Here is a 15,088-nt window from a genome sequence, read left to right as displayed (position 1 = left end):
TGGAAATGTACTAGTATTTATAGAGTCTTAGAAATGGTGGTGTATGAGAACTTGCCTTTTTCTCCAACAAAAGTGGTTGCCTCAGAGATATATTTGTGATTGAAGTGGGACAGACTACTGTATATAATGTTTTTTAATTTCTTTCTGAGTTGCAAGTCTCTCAGTGTATTTTATTTGTATTATAAACAGAAAAGGGTTAAAGCACTGAAGGCAGATCTAGCTAAAAGTCAAAAGGAGCATGCCAAGCTAAAAGAAAAAATTCAGAAGAAATTAGCAGAACTCGACCGTCTTGTGGCTGAACAGACAGAAATTCTAACAAAAAATAAAGAAAAGCAAAAAAATCTTTCTCAGGTACGTTTGACTTAGGCAACACTATGCTGCCCCTTCATGTTCCCCTGTAATATGGTCAAACTTTAATGGGCCTCTTTAAAAAAATAATGAGGATCAAATTGCCATTTGTAAGAAGAAAAATGTATGAATAATTTAAAATCAAATTATTATTGAAGTTATAGCTTTAAAATAATTTATATAATAATGTAAAATTAAATGCAAGTTAATAATTTTCTTCAGTGATAATGGCTTCTGTAGAACACAAAACCCACACAACTAATAGTATTTTCAAAATAACATGTTAATGGCAGTGACTAATGTAGTTCGCCCTTCCCCAAGAAAAAATTAGTACAACGATGTGACAAAGACCACATCATTAGTCTTTTGGAAGCTTGCTGGGGGTGTGGCAGGAATTATATATCTTTGTCCTTAACTGTACATTTATTTTGGTTCAAAGTCTTAAAAAGAAAGTTCATCTAAACATCCTTTTAGAAGGATTAAGAATTTACATTTACTAAACAGTGTTCAGGAAAACTATTCAGTGGACATAATTTATTAGAGACGTTACTCATTAGCCTTTAGAGTGCAAGTTTTCATATATATAGTGGCAACACAGAGAAAGTTCATTATATGAGAAACGCTATTCTCCAAAAGTGATTTTCTGAGCTGTTTTTATGATTTATTGTTATTTTATATCCAGGATTTGTATCCCACTCTGCACTAGAACTTACTTGTCTTTGTCTAGATTGTACTTACCTTGCTTTATGAATGATCCATCTATCTATTACTTTATTTAAATTCTATCCTTCTCCCAGGCTGGGACTCAAGACATCTTATGAAAAGGCAGAAACTACAATAAAAACACATACTGTCAGCACTCCATATCCATGGATTCCTTATCCATGGATTAAATCATCCACAACTTGAAAATTTTATATGTATATATCTGGGACACCATTTTACTATGCCATTGTATTTTATAGGACTTGAGCATCCACAGATTTTGATATCCATGGGGGGGGCTGGAACCAAACCCCAGGGGATACAAAGGCCCCACTGTATGGTTAAAAACATATGAAATTAAGATTAAAGCAGTATGAAATAACAACAGAATTAAAACCATGTAAATCTTACTTTAAAACAAAGATTAAAAACAGTCTAGCACTATAAAAAAATCTTTTGTTAAAAATATATTTTGAAAGACTTACTGGAAGAGAAAGTTCTTAACCTACCTCCTAAAGAGTCATGTTAACTTCCTTTACGAAACTGTTCCAAAGTGTGAGAGCAACCACAGAGAATGCCTTCTCTCACATTTCCATCAACTGTGCCGGTGAAGGGAGTGGGATAAAGAGAAATACCTCACCTGCAGATCTTAAAGCTTGAACAGACTCATCTGGGAAGATATGGCCCTTCAGATAACCTGAGCTTGAGCTGTCATTGTGCTTTATGAGTCAAAAATTGTGCCTGGAAACAGAATGGCAGCCTATAGAACTTTTGCTACAAGGGGGGCTGTGTACTCCCTGTAACCAGCACCCATTAGCAATCAGGTTCCAACTCTTTGGAAGAGTTGACGTTTCTGAACACATTTCAAAGGCAGCTTCATGTGGAGTAATCAAGATGTAATTTAGGCATGTGTCACTGCAGTCAAGTCAGATGTCTCAAGGAACAGATTCACTAGTTTCAGGTGTGCAAATCCACTCCTGTCCACCAAAAAAATAATAATAACAAAAAGAATCAGCATTCAGGGTTAGGGATGAATCCAGGAATCCAGAAATACAGCCAAGAAGATCTGTGTCTTCTGGTCAAGCGTAACCCCATCCAGCACAGGCTGAATCCCTATTCCCTATCTGCCTTTCAATTGGCCAGGAGCATCGCTGCATTATCTGGATTAAGTTCCAATTTGTTCACTCTCATCCAGGTCTTCACGGCTGACAGGTACTAATTTAGAAGAGAAATAGTTTCCTTGGATTGAGGTGGAAAGGAGAAATAGAGTTAGGTGTCACCAGCATATTGGTGACACCAGACCCTAAAACTCTAGACAACCTCTCCCAACAGCTTCATGTATATATTAAACAGCATGGAGGATGAAACAGAGTCCTGGGACCCAACAGGCAGTGGCCAAACAGTCAAGCAGGAATCCCCCAGCACCACCCCTTCAAGAAGGAACAGAACCACTGTAAAACAGTGCCTCCAAGTTCCATCTCATTAAGATGGACCAGAAAGATACCATGGTTGATGGTATCAAATGCTGCTGAGAGATCCAGCAGAACTAATAGCAAACTTGCAAATTTCTAGTGAAGGTCATTCACTAAGCAACCAAAGTTGCCTCCATCCCACAACCAGGTGTGAAGCTAGATCAAAATGATCCAGTCAATCAATCTCACACAGAAACTCCTGTAGCTAGGGAGCCACCAGACACTGCAGAATCTTGTCACAAAACAAGGTATTGGATGTTAAGGAAAATGCAACATGGGACATACAGTAGTAGAAATAAAACATGTATGTGAAAGTCACAATGACTAAGCAAGAGCAATTAAGAAGCTACACAGGTGAAAAAGCTAATGTAATTTAGAAGTCTTGAATGTCAAGGACAGAATTATAGAATGTACAATTGGAAACACCTGAGATTCATAAAGTGTACAAGGTGAAATGATGAAATTCTTAAGTATGGGTTGAACTATGTGAACCAATCAAAATGAGTGTACATGCCCACTGGGTGGAAACTGACTAAGTGGGTGGTGATTAACAATGGCTATAATAATTGCAATGTTTGCCAATGTATTTTGTGGGTAGTTGGAGTGTTTTGGAGATATTGGAGATTGTGAGGGCATTAGTATTTGTATATAGTAGAATAAAGTAGATCTTTTATATAAGACTACTGAGTTGTCTGGTGTCTTGACTGAAGATACAAGAGCCAGCAAAATCCTGGAGAAGTTTGAAGACATCTCAGGAAGAAGAGTGAGAAGGCTTGGAGAGTTTGTCAGGGTCTTCAGCCTATTCTCTGAAACTCTACTGCTTTGGAGAAAAGCATTAACCAACTGATCAAAGCTGATCAGCTCCGCTGCATAACAAGGTGGTGAGTTAGAGCCAGAGGTGAAGAGCTACAACTCCCATCATCCCTGACATTGGAGACTAGCTGATAATTATCCTGTAGAGTGGGATCCAGGGATAGTGATAATGAGTGTGTGTGTGTGTGTAGTTGTTGTTGTTGCTAACTGCTGTCAAATTAATTTTGACTTACGGTAACCCTATGAAGAAGAGACTTTCAAATCATCCTATCATCAACAGGCTTACTCAGGTGTTGCAGATTCAGGGCCATGATTTCTTTGACCAAGTCTATCTGTCCATAATGCCATCTTCCTCTTTCCTTCTGTTAGCATACCCTACAACCATGCACCGGATATGGGATTTCATATTTTCATATTTTGATATCTAGCATCAGGCATGTTTTTAAGAGGTCATGATGACCTTTGAAACACTAGGAGATTTCAAATGGGAAAGGCATGCTGGCTTGAAGGCAGGTGAAAGACTCAGATAGCACTGAATTAAGTCAAATTGTATTTGCTGATTCCTCGATCCTCCCCCAGGCTTTCCAAATACCCTCTTGCAATAGGGACTGATTGAGTCCCATTGCAAAGCAGTTAAAGACCATATTGCCTTCTCACCCCAGGCTGTATTCATCCCCCTCTTCTCCAACTATAAAAGTGTTGCTTCAAATACAATCAAGGTTTTGTCACTTCAAAGTTAAATCCATCAATTGTTCCAGAAACCTGTTATCCATTCCATGGGTACATCCATGTATTCCAAATGTACAGTGAGCCCTTCTTTTATGTGGGGGATCCGTTCCGGACCCCCCCACACCTGTGTAAAATAAATTGTGCATATGCTTGAGCCCTATTACAAGTAATGGGGCTTGTGCTTGTGGTGGCGCAGTGGCGCATGAGTGCCATGGGCGCACATGCCATTGTTTCTTCTGGCACATGGCGATGCTTCTTCCAGCATATGCTGAAAGCAGCATATAATGATCCCGCGTATGACAGGGGTGCACCATATCTGGATCCTGACAATTGATGATACTGATGTAGCTAATATGACCTATAATCTAGGAGAAATGAAGTCCCCAATGGATTTACTAGTTGATCCTAATATGTTCTTTTAGCTTGGTTTCTGAACTTTAAAAGGGGAATATCAATTATAGTTCATGGGATTGTTAATGACGTTAGTAAACTCCTCTTCCCTACTGTTGCTGCCTGTTCACCTGCCAGTTCTGAATATGTGAGCAGTAGCAATAATGAAGAGATGAAGCAGCCCTCTCCACAACCTTGCACTGTCCCTTTGGTCATCTGTACAGAGTGTGCTAGATGGAAACAGGAAGTGATTGACCAGTGCTGACAGTGAAGTAGTAGTAGTAGTAGTAGTAGTAATGATCCTTAAAAAAGGAGGGTCACTCACAGGTAGCATCTTCTCAAGAACACCCCAAATCCTTCTGCTAGTACTGAATAAAGCAATGGTCTGGAAGTAATTTTGGGAAAGTTTGCATTGTCTGCACTATAAGGATCACTAAAACTTGTCTCTATTTAGAAGTGTCCTGTCATGTATTACATAATTCTATATGTATCTTTTACAAAAATATGTTACAAATGGACTTAAATGGAATGCCATGGGTAAAGAATGTATAATTACTGCATATGTCTCAACATTTAAACATTTAACAGTAAATTATTTTTCATGGAATGAAATCATCTTTTTGCCTTTGTCTATATGTTTCAGGAAATTGCCAGTTTGAAGCAAAAGATTAAAGAACTTGATGAAAAGGAGAAGAAAATTAAAGAAGAACTAGAGGACCAGAAGAAGTGTTTTCAAAACCTATTAAATTATATACAGGTGAATTTGTTAATTCAGACTGGTAGATGTCATTTACATTATATGATACTTATTTGGTTTTGAAATACAGTATTAGCTTGTCTTTATAACTCAGTTGCTATAGATGTTCTAAACATAGTCCTTTTAGTTTCTTGCTTGAACTAATGTGTCAAGTGCATAGGCCTGAGACAGGTAAAATACAAAACCAAAATGATATCTGGGTTATTGATAAGCCCTGCGTTTTTATATTTGCCACACTGTTTCATCATACTTTGAGAGGTTTTGGGGAAAGGGGTATGAAAATCAATGTAAGATATAAAAAGGGCTAGACCATGATAGAAATAGCCTGCTGATTGCACCTTTGCACAGCAGATGGCATCTTTTTGTAAATTATGGCATGTGTTTACTATAGTAGTTACCAGCTTGCCTATGTTAGCAAAGGAATTATTCTTCTTTTATTGTTGAACATTATATTTGTATAAATGAGCTTATAATGATATGCCTTTGTCAAGAAGTATCTTACTTTCATTACTATATACTGTCTACTAACATGTAGTCAGGATTGTACTGTCTTTTAATTTCTCCAGATTTCTCCATTAGTATTTATAGAGAAAACTACTAGGAAATTATTGGGATCATATAGTTAAACAGGTAAATAGACATTTTTCATTTAACCAAAAGAAGTTTATAATATTATGCCATATCTACAATCCTCAGAAAATTCTCCTGATGTAATCCCATTTAAAGGCATATTAAACATCAGGAAGCTGCATGCTTATTCTAGGTTTCGCCCAGATAATATTAATAAAATACAATATCTCATCCCAGCCTGCATTATGTACAGGAAAAGATAAACAAATCTGCATTTGATGCACTGCAAAAGTGAGTAACAACATGGCAGTGGAATAAGATGACAAAATTACCTTGCATTCCTGCACATTTTTATTAATTCATTTGAAGAAATGTTAAGGTAGTACAATCCTGTCTACATGTTAGAGACTGTGAGACCTGAATATGAAGAAAAGGTGCAGGTTATTTGCCCAGTGTCAATGCTGTCTTTATGTGGAGGTAGGCTCTGAAGAGAACAACGTACCCAGTAGAAGATACTTCTCTATTAGGAATATAATTATTTGTTACTCTTCTTCTTGAAGGTAGTGGTGAGTAATTTTAGCAAATTTCTTCCTGCTGCAAGAAAGTCGTTAAAAACCACACAGTTTTTGAAGGCTATTTGCACTTCAGGAATTATTCTATGCAAATACACACAAGGTTGTTCTGTACAAAATACAGCATTTTCTGTGTGGCCGATAATATTTAAAGACACAGAAAATTAATTTCTGCACAGAAGATGCTGTTTTCTGCGCAAAAAATTCAGTTTTCTATGCAAATCAGCCATGTGTACATTTTACACAGAATAAATAACCAATTGCTGCATTTTTCTGTGCAGGAATTAATATATCTGTGTTGAAATATTATTTTCTATGCAGAATTCTATGCAGAAAATGCTGTTTCTTGTGCAAACCAACCACATGCAAATTTTGTGCATAAGAAACCCCAAACTGAAAAGATTCTTGTCAGGCCAGGATTCTTCTCATCAGGGTTCCTTAACACTCAAAACATGTTTTTTTGATTTTTCTCAAATATTTTTTAATATTCTTTCCACCCCTACTTTCCATGCAGTCATAAACCCAATTTTTTTTAGAGTTCTACGACATGTGCCAATAATGATGGAAAGGTTATTATAAAATATTCAAAAAATGATCTAAAAACAATTATCTAGAGTATTGAGAATCCCTGATGAGGAGAATCTTAGATGGGCAAAAATGTTCATCTTTCAGGATCTGTACTGTAAGAAAAGTGCATGTGGGATGCTGTGCACAAAAAACAGCAGTTTCTGTGCAGAAAATGACATTTCTGTGTAGAAAACAAGCTTTCTGTACAGAAAACAGAAATTATCGTTCTGAGTAGAAATGTTGCTTTCTGTGCTGACTCTAGGACAAAAGTAAATGATAAAACCTACCTCATTAAAATAACAAAAGATAAACCAAAAGAGTTAGGATAAAAATATAAACTCTCTCTCTGTGTGTATGTATGTGTGTAAAGGTTTGTAAACAGCCAGCATCATGTAGTGGCATGAGCATTGGATTATGACCCATGGAGACCAGGGTTAAATTTCCCACTCAGCCATGGAACCCCACTAGGTAATGTTGATTGAGACTCTAAACAGAGTGGTGATAAACGTGGCATCGGGGCAGAGTGGGGGCATGGTCACCACATGCCACATGCCCCAACTTTGCCCCCATGCTGGCGTGATGCCATGTGCCCCATTACATGGTAGGAGGTGCCACAGTGCTCCATTGGTGCAGTATGTACACGCACTGTGCCAAAGGAACACTGAAAAGCTGTGACACTGACAGATGTGGTGTCCTTTCTGCAGCAAAAAAAGAAGCCACTTTTTTCTGCAGACCTGCCGGGTTGGAGGGCGTGGCATGTAGTTGCTCAGTCCCCAATCCGGCAAGGAAAGGGGTGGCATCCTGCCGCCCCTTAGAGGCCATTTGTAAAGCCCCTGAATCACACACTCTCAGCCCCATAAAACCCCTTGATAGGTTTGCTTTAGGGTCTCCATAAGTCAAAATGACTTGAAGGCGCACACAGCAGCAGCAGCAGCAACAACAACAGTTTATAACAAATATAATAAAACATTAAAATAATCAATTATTCACATTTTCACTCCATGCACCACACTACAAATAACAGCAGAAAAGAAAAAAGTTGGGCCAAAGTCTTATTCAGTTCTTCATTTCTAAAGAAGCCTGATGTGTTTCGAGTAGCTGCTCCTCCATGGCCAATATGAATCTTGTGTTGTCCAGTTAAAACATAACACAACAAAACAAAATGGCAAAATGACAGGCGACACCAGAATATAGGTTTATACCAAATAACAAGGCCTCTTCTCCTTCATTTCTCATGATTTATGGCTTATGGACCTTCTTCCATGCTGCTATGTATAGTGTTAACTGTGTAGCGCAAATTTGAATGTTGTTCTTAACTGCCTTAGAGTCAACTTCACCTTATGGTGACACTGTGTATGATACATCTCCAAATACTCCTATCCTCAACCTCTCTGCTGGGGGTCTTGCAGGTGCAGGTCTATGACCTCCTTGCTTGAGTCTAACCATCTAATATATGGTCTTCCTCTCTTTCTAGTATCTTCCACCATTCCTAACATTCAAGTGGCATAACAGGCATGTTTTACAACTGGTGCAGATCATTCCCCCCCCCCCCCCCCGGTTTCTGTTCCTGAAACTGGTGCCACTCATTCCTCAGGCAGCTGTGGTGTCCTGATAAGGTGAGCAGCAGTGCCAGGGGATGGAGGGCTGAATCTTCCATGTTCCTGCCCTTGCTGCTCATTTCCTTGATGTGCAGCGACAGTGGCAAGGTACTGGAAGACTAAGGCCTTCATGTTCCCTCCATCACTGCCACTTCTTCCCTCAGGGGGCCATGGGAACACAAAGGTGCACAGTGACAAGTGGGTGGAGGACAAAGACCTCCACATTCTCACTGCTGCTCGTTTCCTCAGGGGGATGAGGTATCCCAAAGAGATGTATGGTGATAGGGGTGGTGGAGGACTGAGGCCTCCACATTCTTGTTGCCACCACCACTCATTTCTTCAGGGCACCACAGCACCTGAAGAGACAAGTGGCAGTAGGGTGGAGGGCTGCAGTCTCCACATTCTTGCCATTGCTGCTCATTTCCTCAGAAGGCCACACCAGAACGTACCTGGCGAGGAGACGGTGTTAAACAATGTTCAGATGCTTAAGCAAAGATTTTTTTGATTATTGCAGATTTCTGGTTGCCTATTCATAAAACATATTTAATAATAGTAACTTTGATGTATCTGTGTGTGTCTACAGAAGTGACATTATTCCAGTTGCACTAAAGGTTTCAAATACACTTCTAAGAACAGTTTTATTATGGGGTATTTGGAGGTATACATTTTTATTCATTGATGAACATAATTAAAACAGTCTGCACCCCACACCCCATAGTGACACCCCTGGTGATGCCTTCTCATGAAGTTGCCTCAACTTAGTCATCTTGACTCCCTGGGATAGTTCAGGATTGATCTGTTCTAGGACCCATTTGATAGCCTTTGTCATCCTCAGTACTCTTCTCTAGGACCACATATTAATATATGAGGAAATAAAATATTAAAAGAGTTCCTGTACCTAGAATCAAACATTAATCAGAATAGAGAGTGCACTGTTCAGCTCTCATATCCATACATAGTGAGGGCAATACAATGGCTTGAGTGATCCTAACTTAGGGACAAAACAGACGGTCCCAATAGAGCGGTGTCTCACCTCCATTTTCAGCACTGGATCAGGGCTGCGGCAACTGCATGCTGTGGCCCCAATCCGGCTGTTTGCCAGCTCAAAAAGAGGCAGCAAAATGTTGTTCCTTTTAGAGCTAACAAAAAGGTTTTCTTTTGGCAACAGCACTTTTCGGCGCTCCTTTCAGTTTGTAAAGTACATATGCCACGCCTGCTGTCTGGTCAGGTAGGTGGCGTGATGGGGGCATGCATCATCCAAATGCCACACCCCTATACTGTTCCCATGCCAGCGCTTTAAACCGGTCTGTTATCCCCTTAGTGTTCAGTTTTATATCTTTACTCTTTTAAGATGTTGCCTAGTTCTTCCATAGCTGCTCTTCTCATTCCCAGTCTTTTTCTTTCTTGACTGCAGTATGATTAATGTTTGATCCTAGGTACAGAAACTCTTACTATTTTGATTTCCTCAACATCTAGGATAAATTTATGTAAATCATCCATGGTGGATAAGCTTTCACCAGTCTACACAAAGTTCCCCTGGAAGATTGTTCAGACTATGCACTTCGCACTGTTTTGTGCCATTTTTGTCATATAGTACCTTGACATAGTAGCTGAAAATTGTCATCTAGAGCACCTCAAATTTCAGAACCCCAGTGTGGAACCTGGACAGGCATAGATCCTGGCTTTTGTTTCTGAATAAGTATTGAGAAGCTCTTACACAAAAATGTAGCCTGGTGGAATCAACCTGCTGTTGTATAAAATATTATAGAATTGTACAATAGGGTGTTCTAGCCTCTAGATAATTGTCTGATTAGCTTTTTAGATTACTGATATGAAATTGTCCCTTTTGCCCACTGGACAAAACAATGGTAATCTTCTACTAAAAGGGCCTGTTATAATTAGTGTCATATTCCCATAAATATATCAGTCTTTACACTTAGTCTGGCCTTTCCTAGCAACATCTAATGAGATCAAAGATGCAATCTTTCATACTAACTTCTCTGCAAGGAACTCTGCATATACTCTGAAATCCAACCTTCTCCTCAAACAGTGAACGCATACCTATTTAGATTAGGCTAACTTTATTGATTTTCGCTTCGATTTCTTTTTTTTTCTTTTTTTTAATTTTTTTTAAATTTTATTGATGCTATACATTCATACAAATACACAAACAACAGATATACAACATACATACATACATATTTTCAATAAAACCCCTTCATCCCATTCCCCCTATCCTTCTTCTTCACAATCCTCCTATCTTTCTGGAAAACCTTCTATCTTCACAATCCAGGTCCTTCTAACTACTTTGAATCCCTACTTCCTTATCCTTCTTTATCCTTCTACTCACTTCTGTTCACATCTAATTGCTTTCTTCTCTAATCTATCCTAATCTAATTACTTTCTCCTCTTCCTCCTTCACATACTCTCACCTTCTTCAACATACTTACGACCTTTCTTTCTTCCTCATTCACTCGACTTCCCTCCCTCTTAAATACTGGTATTTATTTTCAGTTCTTATCTGTGGCTTTCCTTTACACCTCTGTTTACAGTTTCCAAAATCAATATCAAACATATTAAAATATCGACTCTTCCATGCTGCTATGTATAGTGTTAACTGTGTAGCGCAAAATTTGAATGTTGTTCTTAACTGCCTTAGAGTCAACTTCACCTTATGGTGACACTGTGTATGATACATCTCCATACTCCTATCCTCAACCTCTCTGCTGGGGTCTTGAGGTGCAGGTCTATGACCTCCTTGCTTGAGTCTAACCATCTAAATATGGTCTTCCTCTCTTCTAGTGTCTTCCACCATTCCACATTCAAGTGGCTAACAGGCATGTTTTACCACGGTGCAGATCATTCCACCCCCCCCCCCCGGTTTCTGTTCCTGGAAACTGGTGCCACTCATTCCTCAGGCAGCTGTGGTGTCCTGATAAGGTGAGCAGCAGTGCCAGGGGATGGAGGGCTGAATCTTTCATGTTCTGCCCTTGCTGCTCATTTCCTTGATGTGCAGCGACGTGGCAAGGTACTGGAAGACTAAGGCCTTCATGTTCCCTCCATCACTGCCACTTCTTCCCTCAGGGGCCATGGGAAACACAAGGTGCACAGTGGCAAGGTGGGGGGGGACAAGACCTCCACTTCTCACTGCTGCTCGTTTCCTCAGGGGATGAGAGGTATCCCAAAGAGAAGCATGGTGATAGGGTGGTGGAGGACTGAGGCTCCACATCTTGTTGCCACCACCACTCATTTCTTCAGGGCACCACAGCACCTGAAGAGACAAGTGGCAGTAGGGTGGAGGGGCTGCAGTCTCCACATTCTTGCCTTGCTGCTCATTCCTCAGAAGGCCACACCAGAACGTACCTGGCGAGGAGACGGTGTTAAACAATGTTCAGATGCTTAAGCAAAGATTTTTTTGATTATTGCAGATTTCTGGTTGCCTATTCATAAAACATATTTAATAATAGTAACTTTGATGTATCTGTGTGTGTCTACAAGAAGCGACATTATTCAGTTGCACTAAAGGTTTCAAATACACTTCTAAGAACAGTTTTATTATGGGATATTTGGAGGTATACATTTTTATTCATTGATGAACATAATTAAACCAGTCTGCACCCACACCCCATGTGACACCCCTGGTGATGCCTTCTCATGAAGTTGCCTCAACTTAGTCATCTTGACTCCCTGGGATAGTTGGATTGATCGTTCTAGGACCCATTTGATAGCCTTTTGTCATCCTCAGTACTCTTCTTCGGACCACTATTAATATATGAGGAATCAAATATTAAAGGTTCCTGTACCTAGATCAAACATTAATCAGAATAGAGAGTGCACTGTTCAGCTCTCTATCCATACATAGTGAGGGCAATACAATGGCTTGAGTGATCCTAACTTAGGAAAAAACAGACGGTCCCAATAGAGCGGTGTCCACCTCCATTTTCAGCACTGGATCAGGGCGCGGCAACTGCATGCTGTGGCCCCATCCGGCTGTTTGCCAGCTCAAAAAGAGGCAGCAAAATGTTGTTCCTTTTGAGCTAACAAAAAGGTTTTCTCCTGGCAACAGCACTTTTCGGCGCTCCTTTCAGTATGTAAGTAACTATGCCACGCCTGCTGTCTGGTCAGGCGTAGGGTGTTATCCCCTTAGTGATCCAGTTTTATATCTTTACTCTTTTAGATGTTGCCTAGTTCTTCCATAGCTGCTCTTCTCATTCCCAGTTTTTCTTTCTTGACTGCAGTATGATTAATGTTTGTCCTAGGTACAGAACTCTTACTATTTTGATTTCTCAACATCTAGGATAAATTTATGTAAATCATCCATGGGTGATAGCTTTCACCAGTCTACACAAAGTTCCCCTGGAAGATTGTTCGACTATGCACTTCGCACTGTTTTGTGCCTTTGTCTATAGTACCTTGACATAGTAGCTGAACATTGTCATCTAGAGCACCTCAAATTTCAGAACCCCAGTGTGGAACCTGGACAGGCATAGATCCTGGCTTTTGTTTCTGAATAAGTATTGAGAAGCTCTTACACAAAAAATGGCTGGTGGAATCAACCTGCTGTTGTATAAAATATATAGAATTGTACAATAGGGTGTTCTAGCCTCTAGATAATTGTCTGATTAGCTTTTTGATTACTGATATGAAATTGCCCCTTTTGCCCACTGGACAAAACAATGGTAATCTTCTACTAAAGGGCCTGTTATAATTAGTGTCATAATTCCCATAAATATATCAGTCTTTACACTTAGTCTGGCCTTTCCTAGCACATCTAATGAGATAAAGATGCAATCTTTCATACTCTTCTCTGCAAGGAACTCTGCATATACAGTACTCTGAATCCAACCTTCTCCTCAAACGTGAACGCATACCTATTTAGATTAGGCTAACTTTTGATTTTCGCTTCGATTTCTTTTTTTTCTTTTTTTTAAATTTTTTAAAATTTTATGGATGCCTTACATTCATACAAATACACAAACAACAGATTACAACATACATACATACATATTTTCAATAAAACCCCTTCATCCCCTCCCCTATCCTTCTTCTTCACAATCCTCCTATCTTTCTGGAAAACCTTCTATCTTCACAATCCAGGTCCTTCTAACTACTTTGAATCCCTACTTCCTTATCCTTCTTTTTCTTCTTCTACTCACTTCTGTTCACATCTAATTGCTTTCTTCTCTAATCTATCCTAATCTAATTACTTTCTCCCCTTCCTCTTCACATACTCTCACCTTCTTCAAACACTTACGACCTTTTTTCTTCCTCATTCACTCGACTTCCCTCCTCTAAATACTGGTATTTATTTTCAGTTCTTATCTGTGGCTTTCCTTTATCTTACACCTCTGTTTACCGTTTCCAAAATCAATATCAAAATATTAAAATATGGGAATTGCGTAGTCTTAACATTACATTTCCAAACCTATTTAGATCCATTGTCTCTTCAAAAATACCAGTTACCTGTGTCTATTAAGGCATAATTATAGGAAAGGAAAGTAATAAATATTATACACATCAAATACTCTATCGTATACCCAGGATTTTTCTAGATATTATAATACTTTTTCCCATGTTGATTAACTTCACTTAATTCTCCTCCCCTCAATATACAAGTTAATTTATCCACCATAGCTTCGTACAAACATAACAACCATCTTTTTTGTCAGGGTTCATCTGTCTTCCACTTTTTAGCTAGGGAATTCTTGCAAAGTGATTGCATAATACAATTTTCCCAATTTCTTCTCGATAACCTCGTTAAACATGTTCAATAGGTACATTTCTGGTGATTTTTGTATAGTATGTCTAGTATCTGATAATGTCCTGTTCACCATATCCCAATATTCTGAATCACTTTGCACGACCACCAGCAATGGAAAAAGGTGCCCTCCTCCTTTTACACTTCCAACATATCGGGAGCTGTTCTTGTAGATTTTGAAATTCTGTCTGGTGTCAAATACCATCGGAAATACATTTTGTAAAGGTTTTCTTTCATCCTCTGCGAGGCCGAAATTTAGAGGTGTTGCGCCATGTTTCTCCCATTTGTCCAACTTATATTGTGACCTATATTTCTTGCCATATATCATTGTGTCTTTAACCACTTCAGTTTCCATTTCTCTGTAGCAATAATTTACACAATTTCCAATTGTTCCCTTCGTATATGAGGTAATTATTTTAAAAACTAAATGTTCATTTTCCTTTTTAAGGAATCCAATTGTCTTTTTATCCTCCCTCCATTTCCCTAATTTGTCTATATGGAAACCAGTTGATTACATGTCCTTCTCCAATTAATCATCTTGCGATTTTAACTAACCTCTTCCCTTTGCCACTTTAATAAATCTTTATATGTCAACCAATTCTCTTCCTGGATCATCTCTCTTCTCTGAAAAGCCTCTGTGGCGAGACCCAATTTGACAATTTTGGCATAAATCTCTTTTTGTATCTTTTCCAAACGTCCAGTATAGCTTTCCTATACAGTGGTTGTTAAATATTTTGTTAATTTGTCTTTTCCATAAGCTAAATAGGCATGCCAGCCATATCGTAACCCCTCCCTTCTATCGCTAGTAA

At 39.0% G+C, this 15,088-nt stretch overlaps 2 protein-coding genes across 2 annotated transcripts in view; one reads left to right on the top strand and one right to left on the bottom strand.

Moving 5' to 3' along the window:
* The window catches only part of CCDC178 (coiled-coil domain containing 178), a 298,022-nt gene that overhangs the window by 34,936 nt on the left and 247,998 nt on the right, over nt 1-15,088 (top strand). The window contains exons 13-14 of the mRNA XM_042463191.1: nt 190-351; nt 5,101-5,214. Coding sequence (XP_042319125.1) covers nt 190-351; nt 5,101-5,214 — 276 coding nt within the window. The remainder of the gene's footprint in view (nt 1-189; nt 352-5,100; nt 5,215-15,088) is intronic.
* The window catches only part of SPIDR (scaffold protein involved in DNA repair), a 1,328,422-nt gene that overhangs the window by 1,299,579 nt on the left and 13,755 nt on the right, over nt 1-15,088 (bottom strand). The window lies entirely within an intron of this gene.

This window comes from Sceloporus undulatus, chromosome 4 (assembly GCF_019175285.1).
Source record: "Sceloporus undulatus isolate JIND9_A2432 ecotype Alabama chromosome 4, SceUnd_v1.1, whole genome shotgun sequence".
Lineage (NCBI taxonomy): Eukaryota > Metazoa > Chordata > Lepidosauria > Squamata > Phrynosomatidae > Sceloporus > Sceloporus undulatus.
The sequence above is the reverse complement of the archived record's forward strand: the minus strand, read 5'-3'. Positions and strand labels throughout refer to the sequence as shown.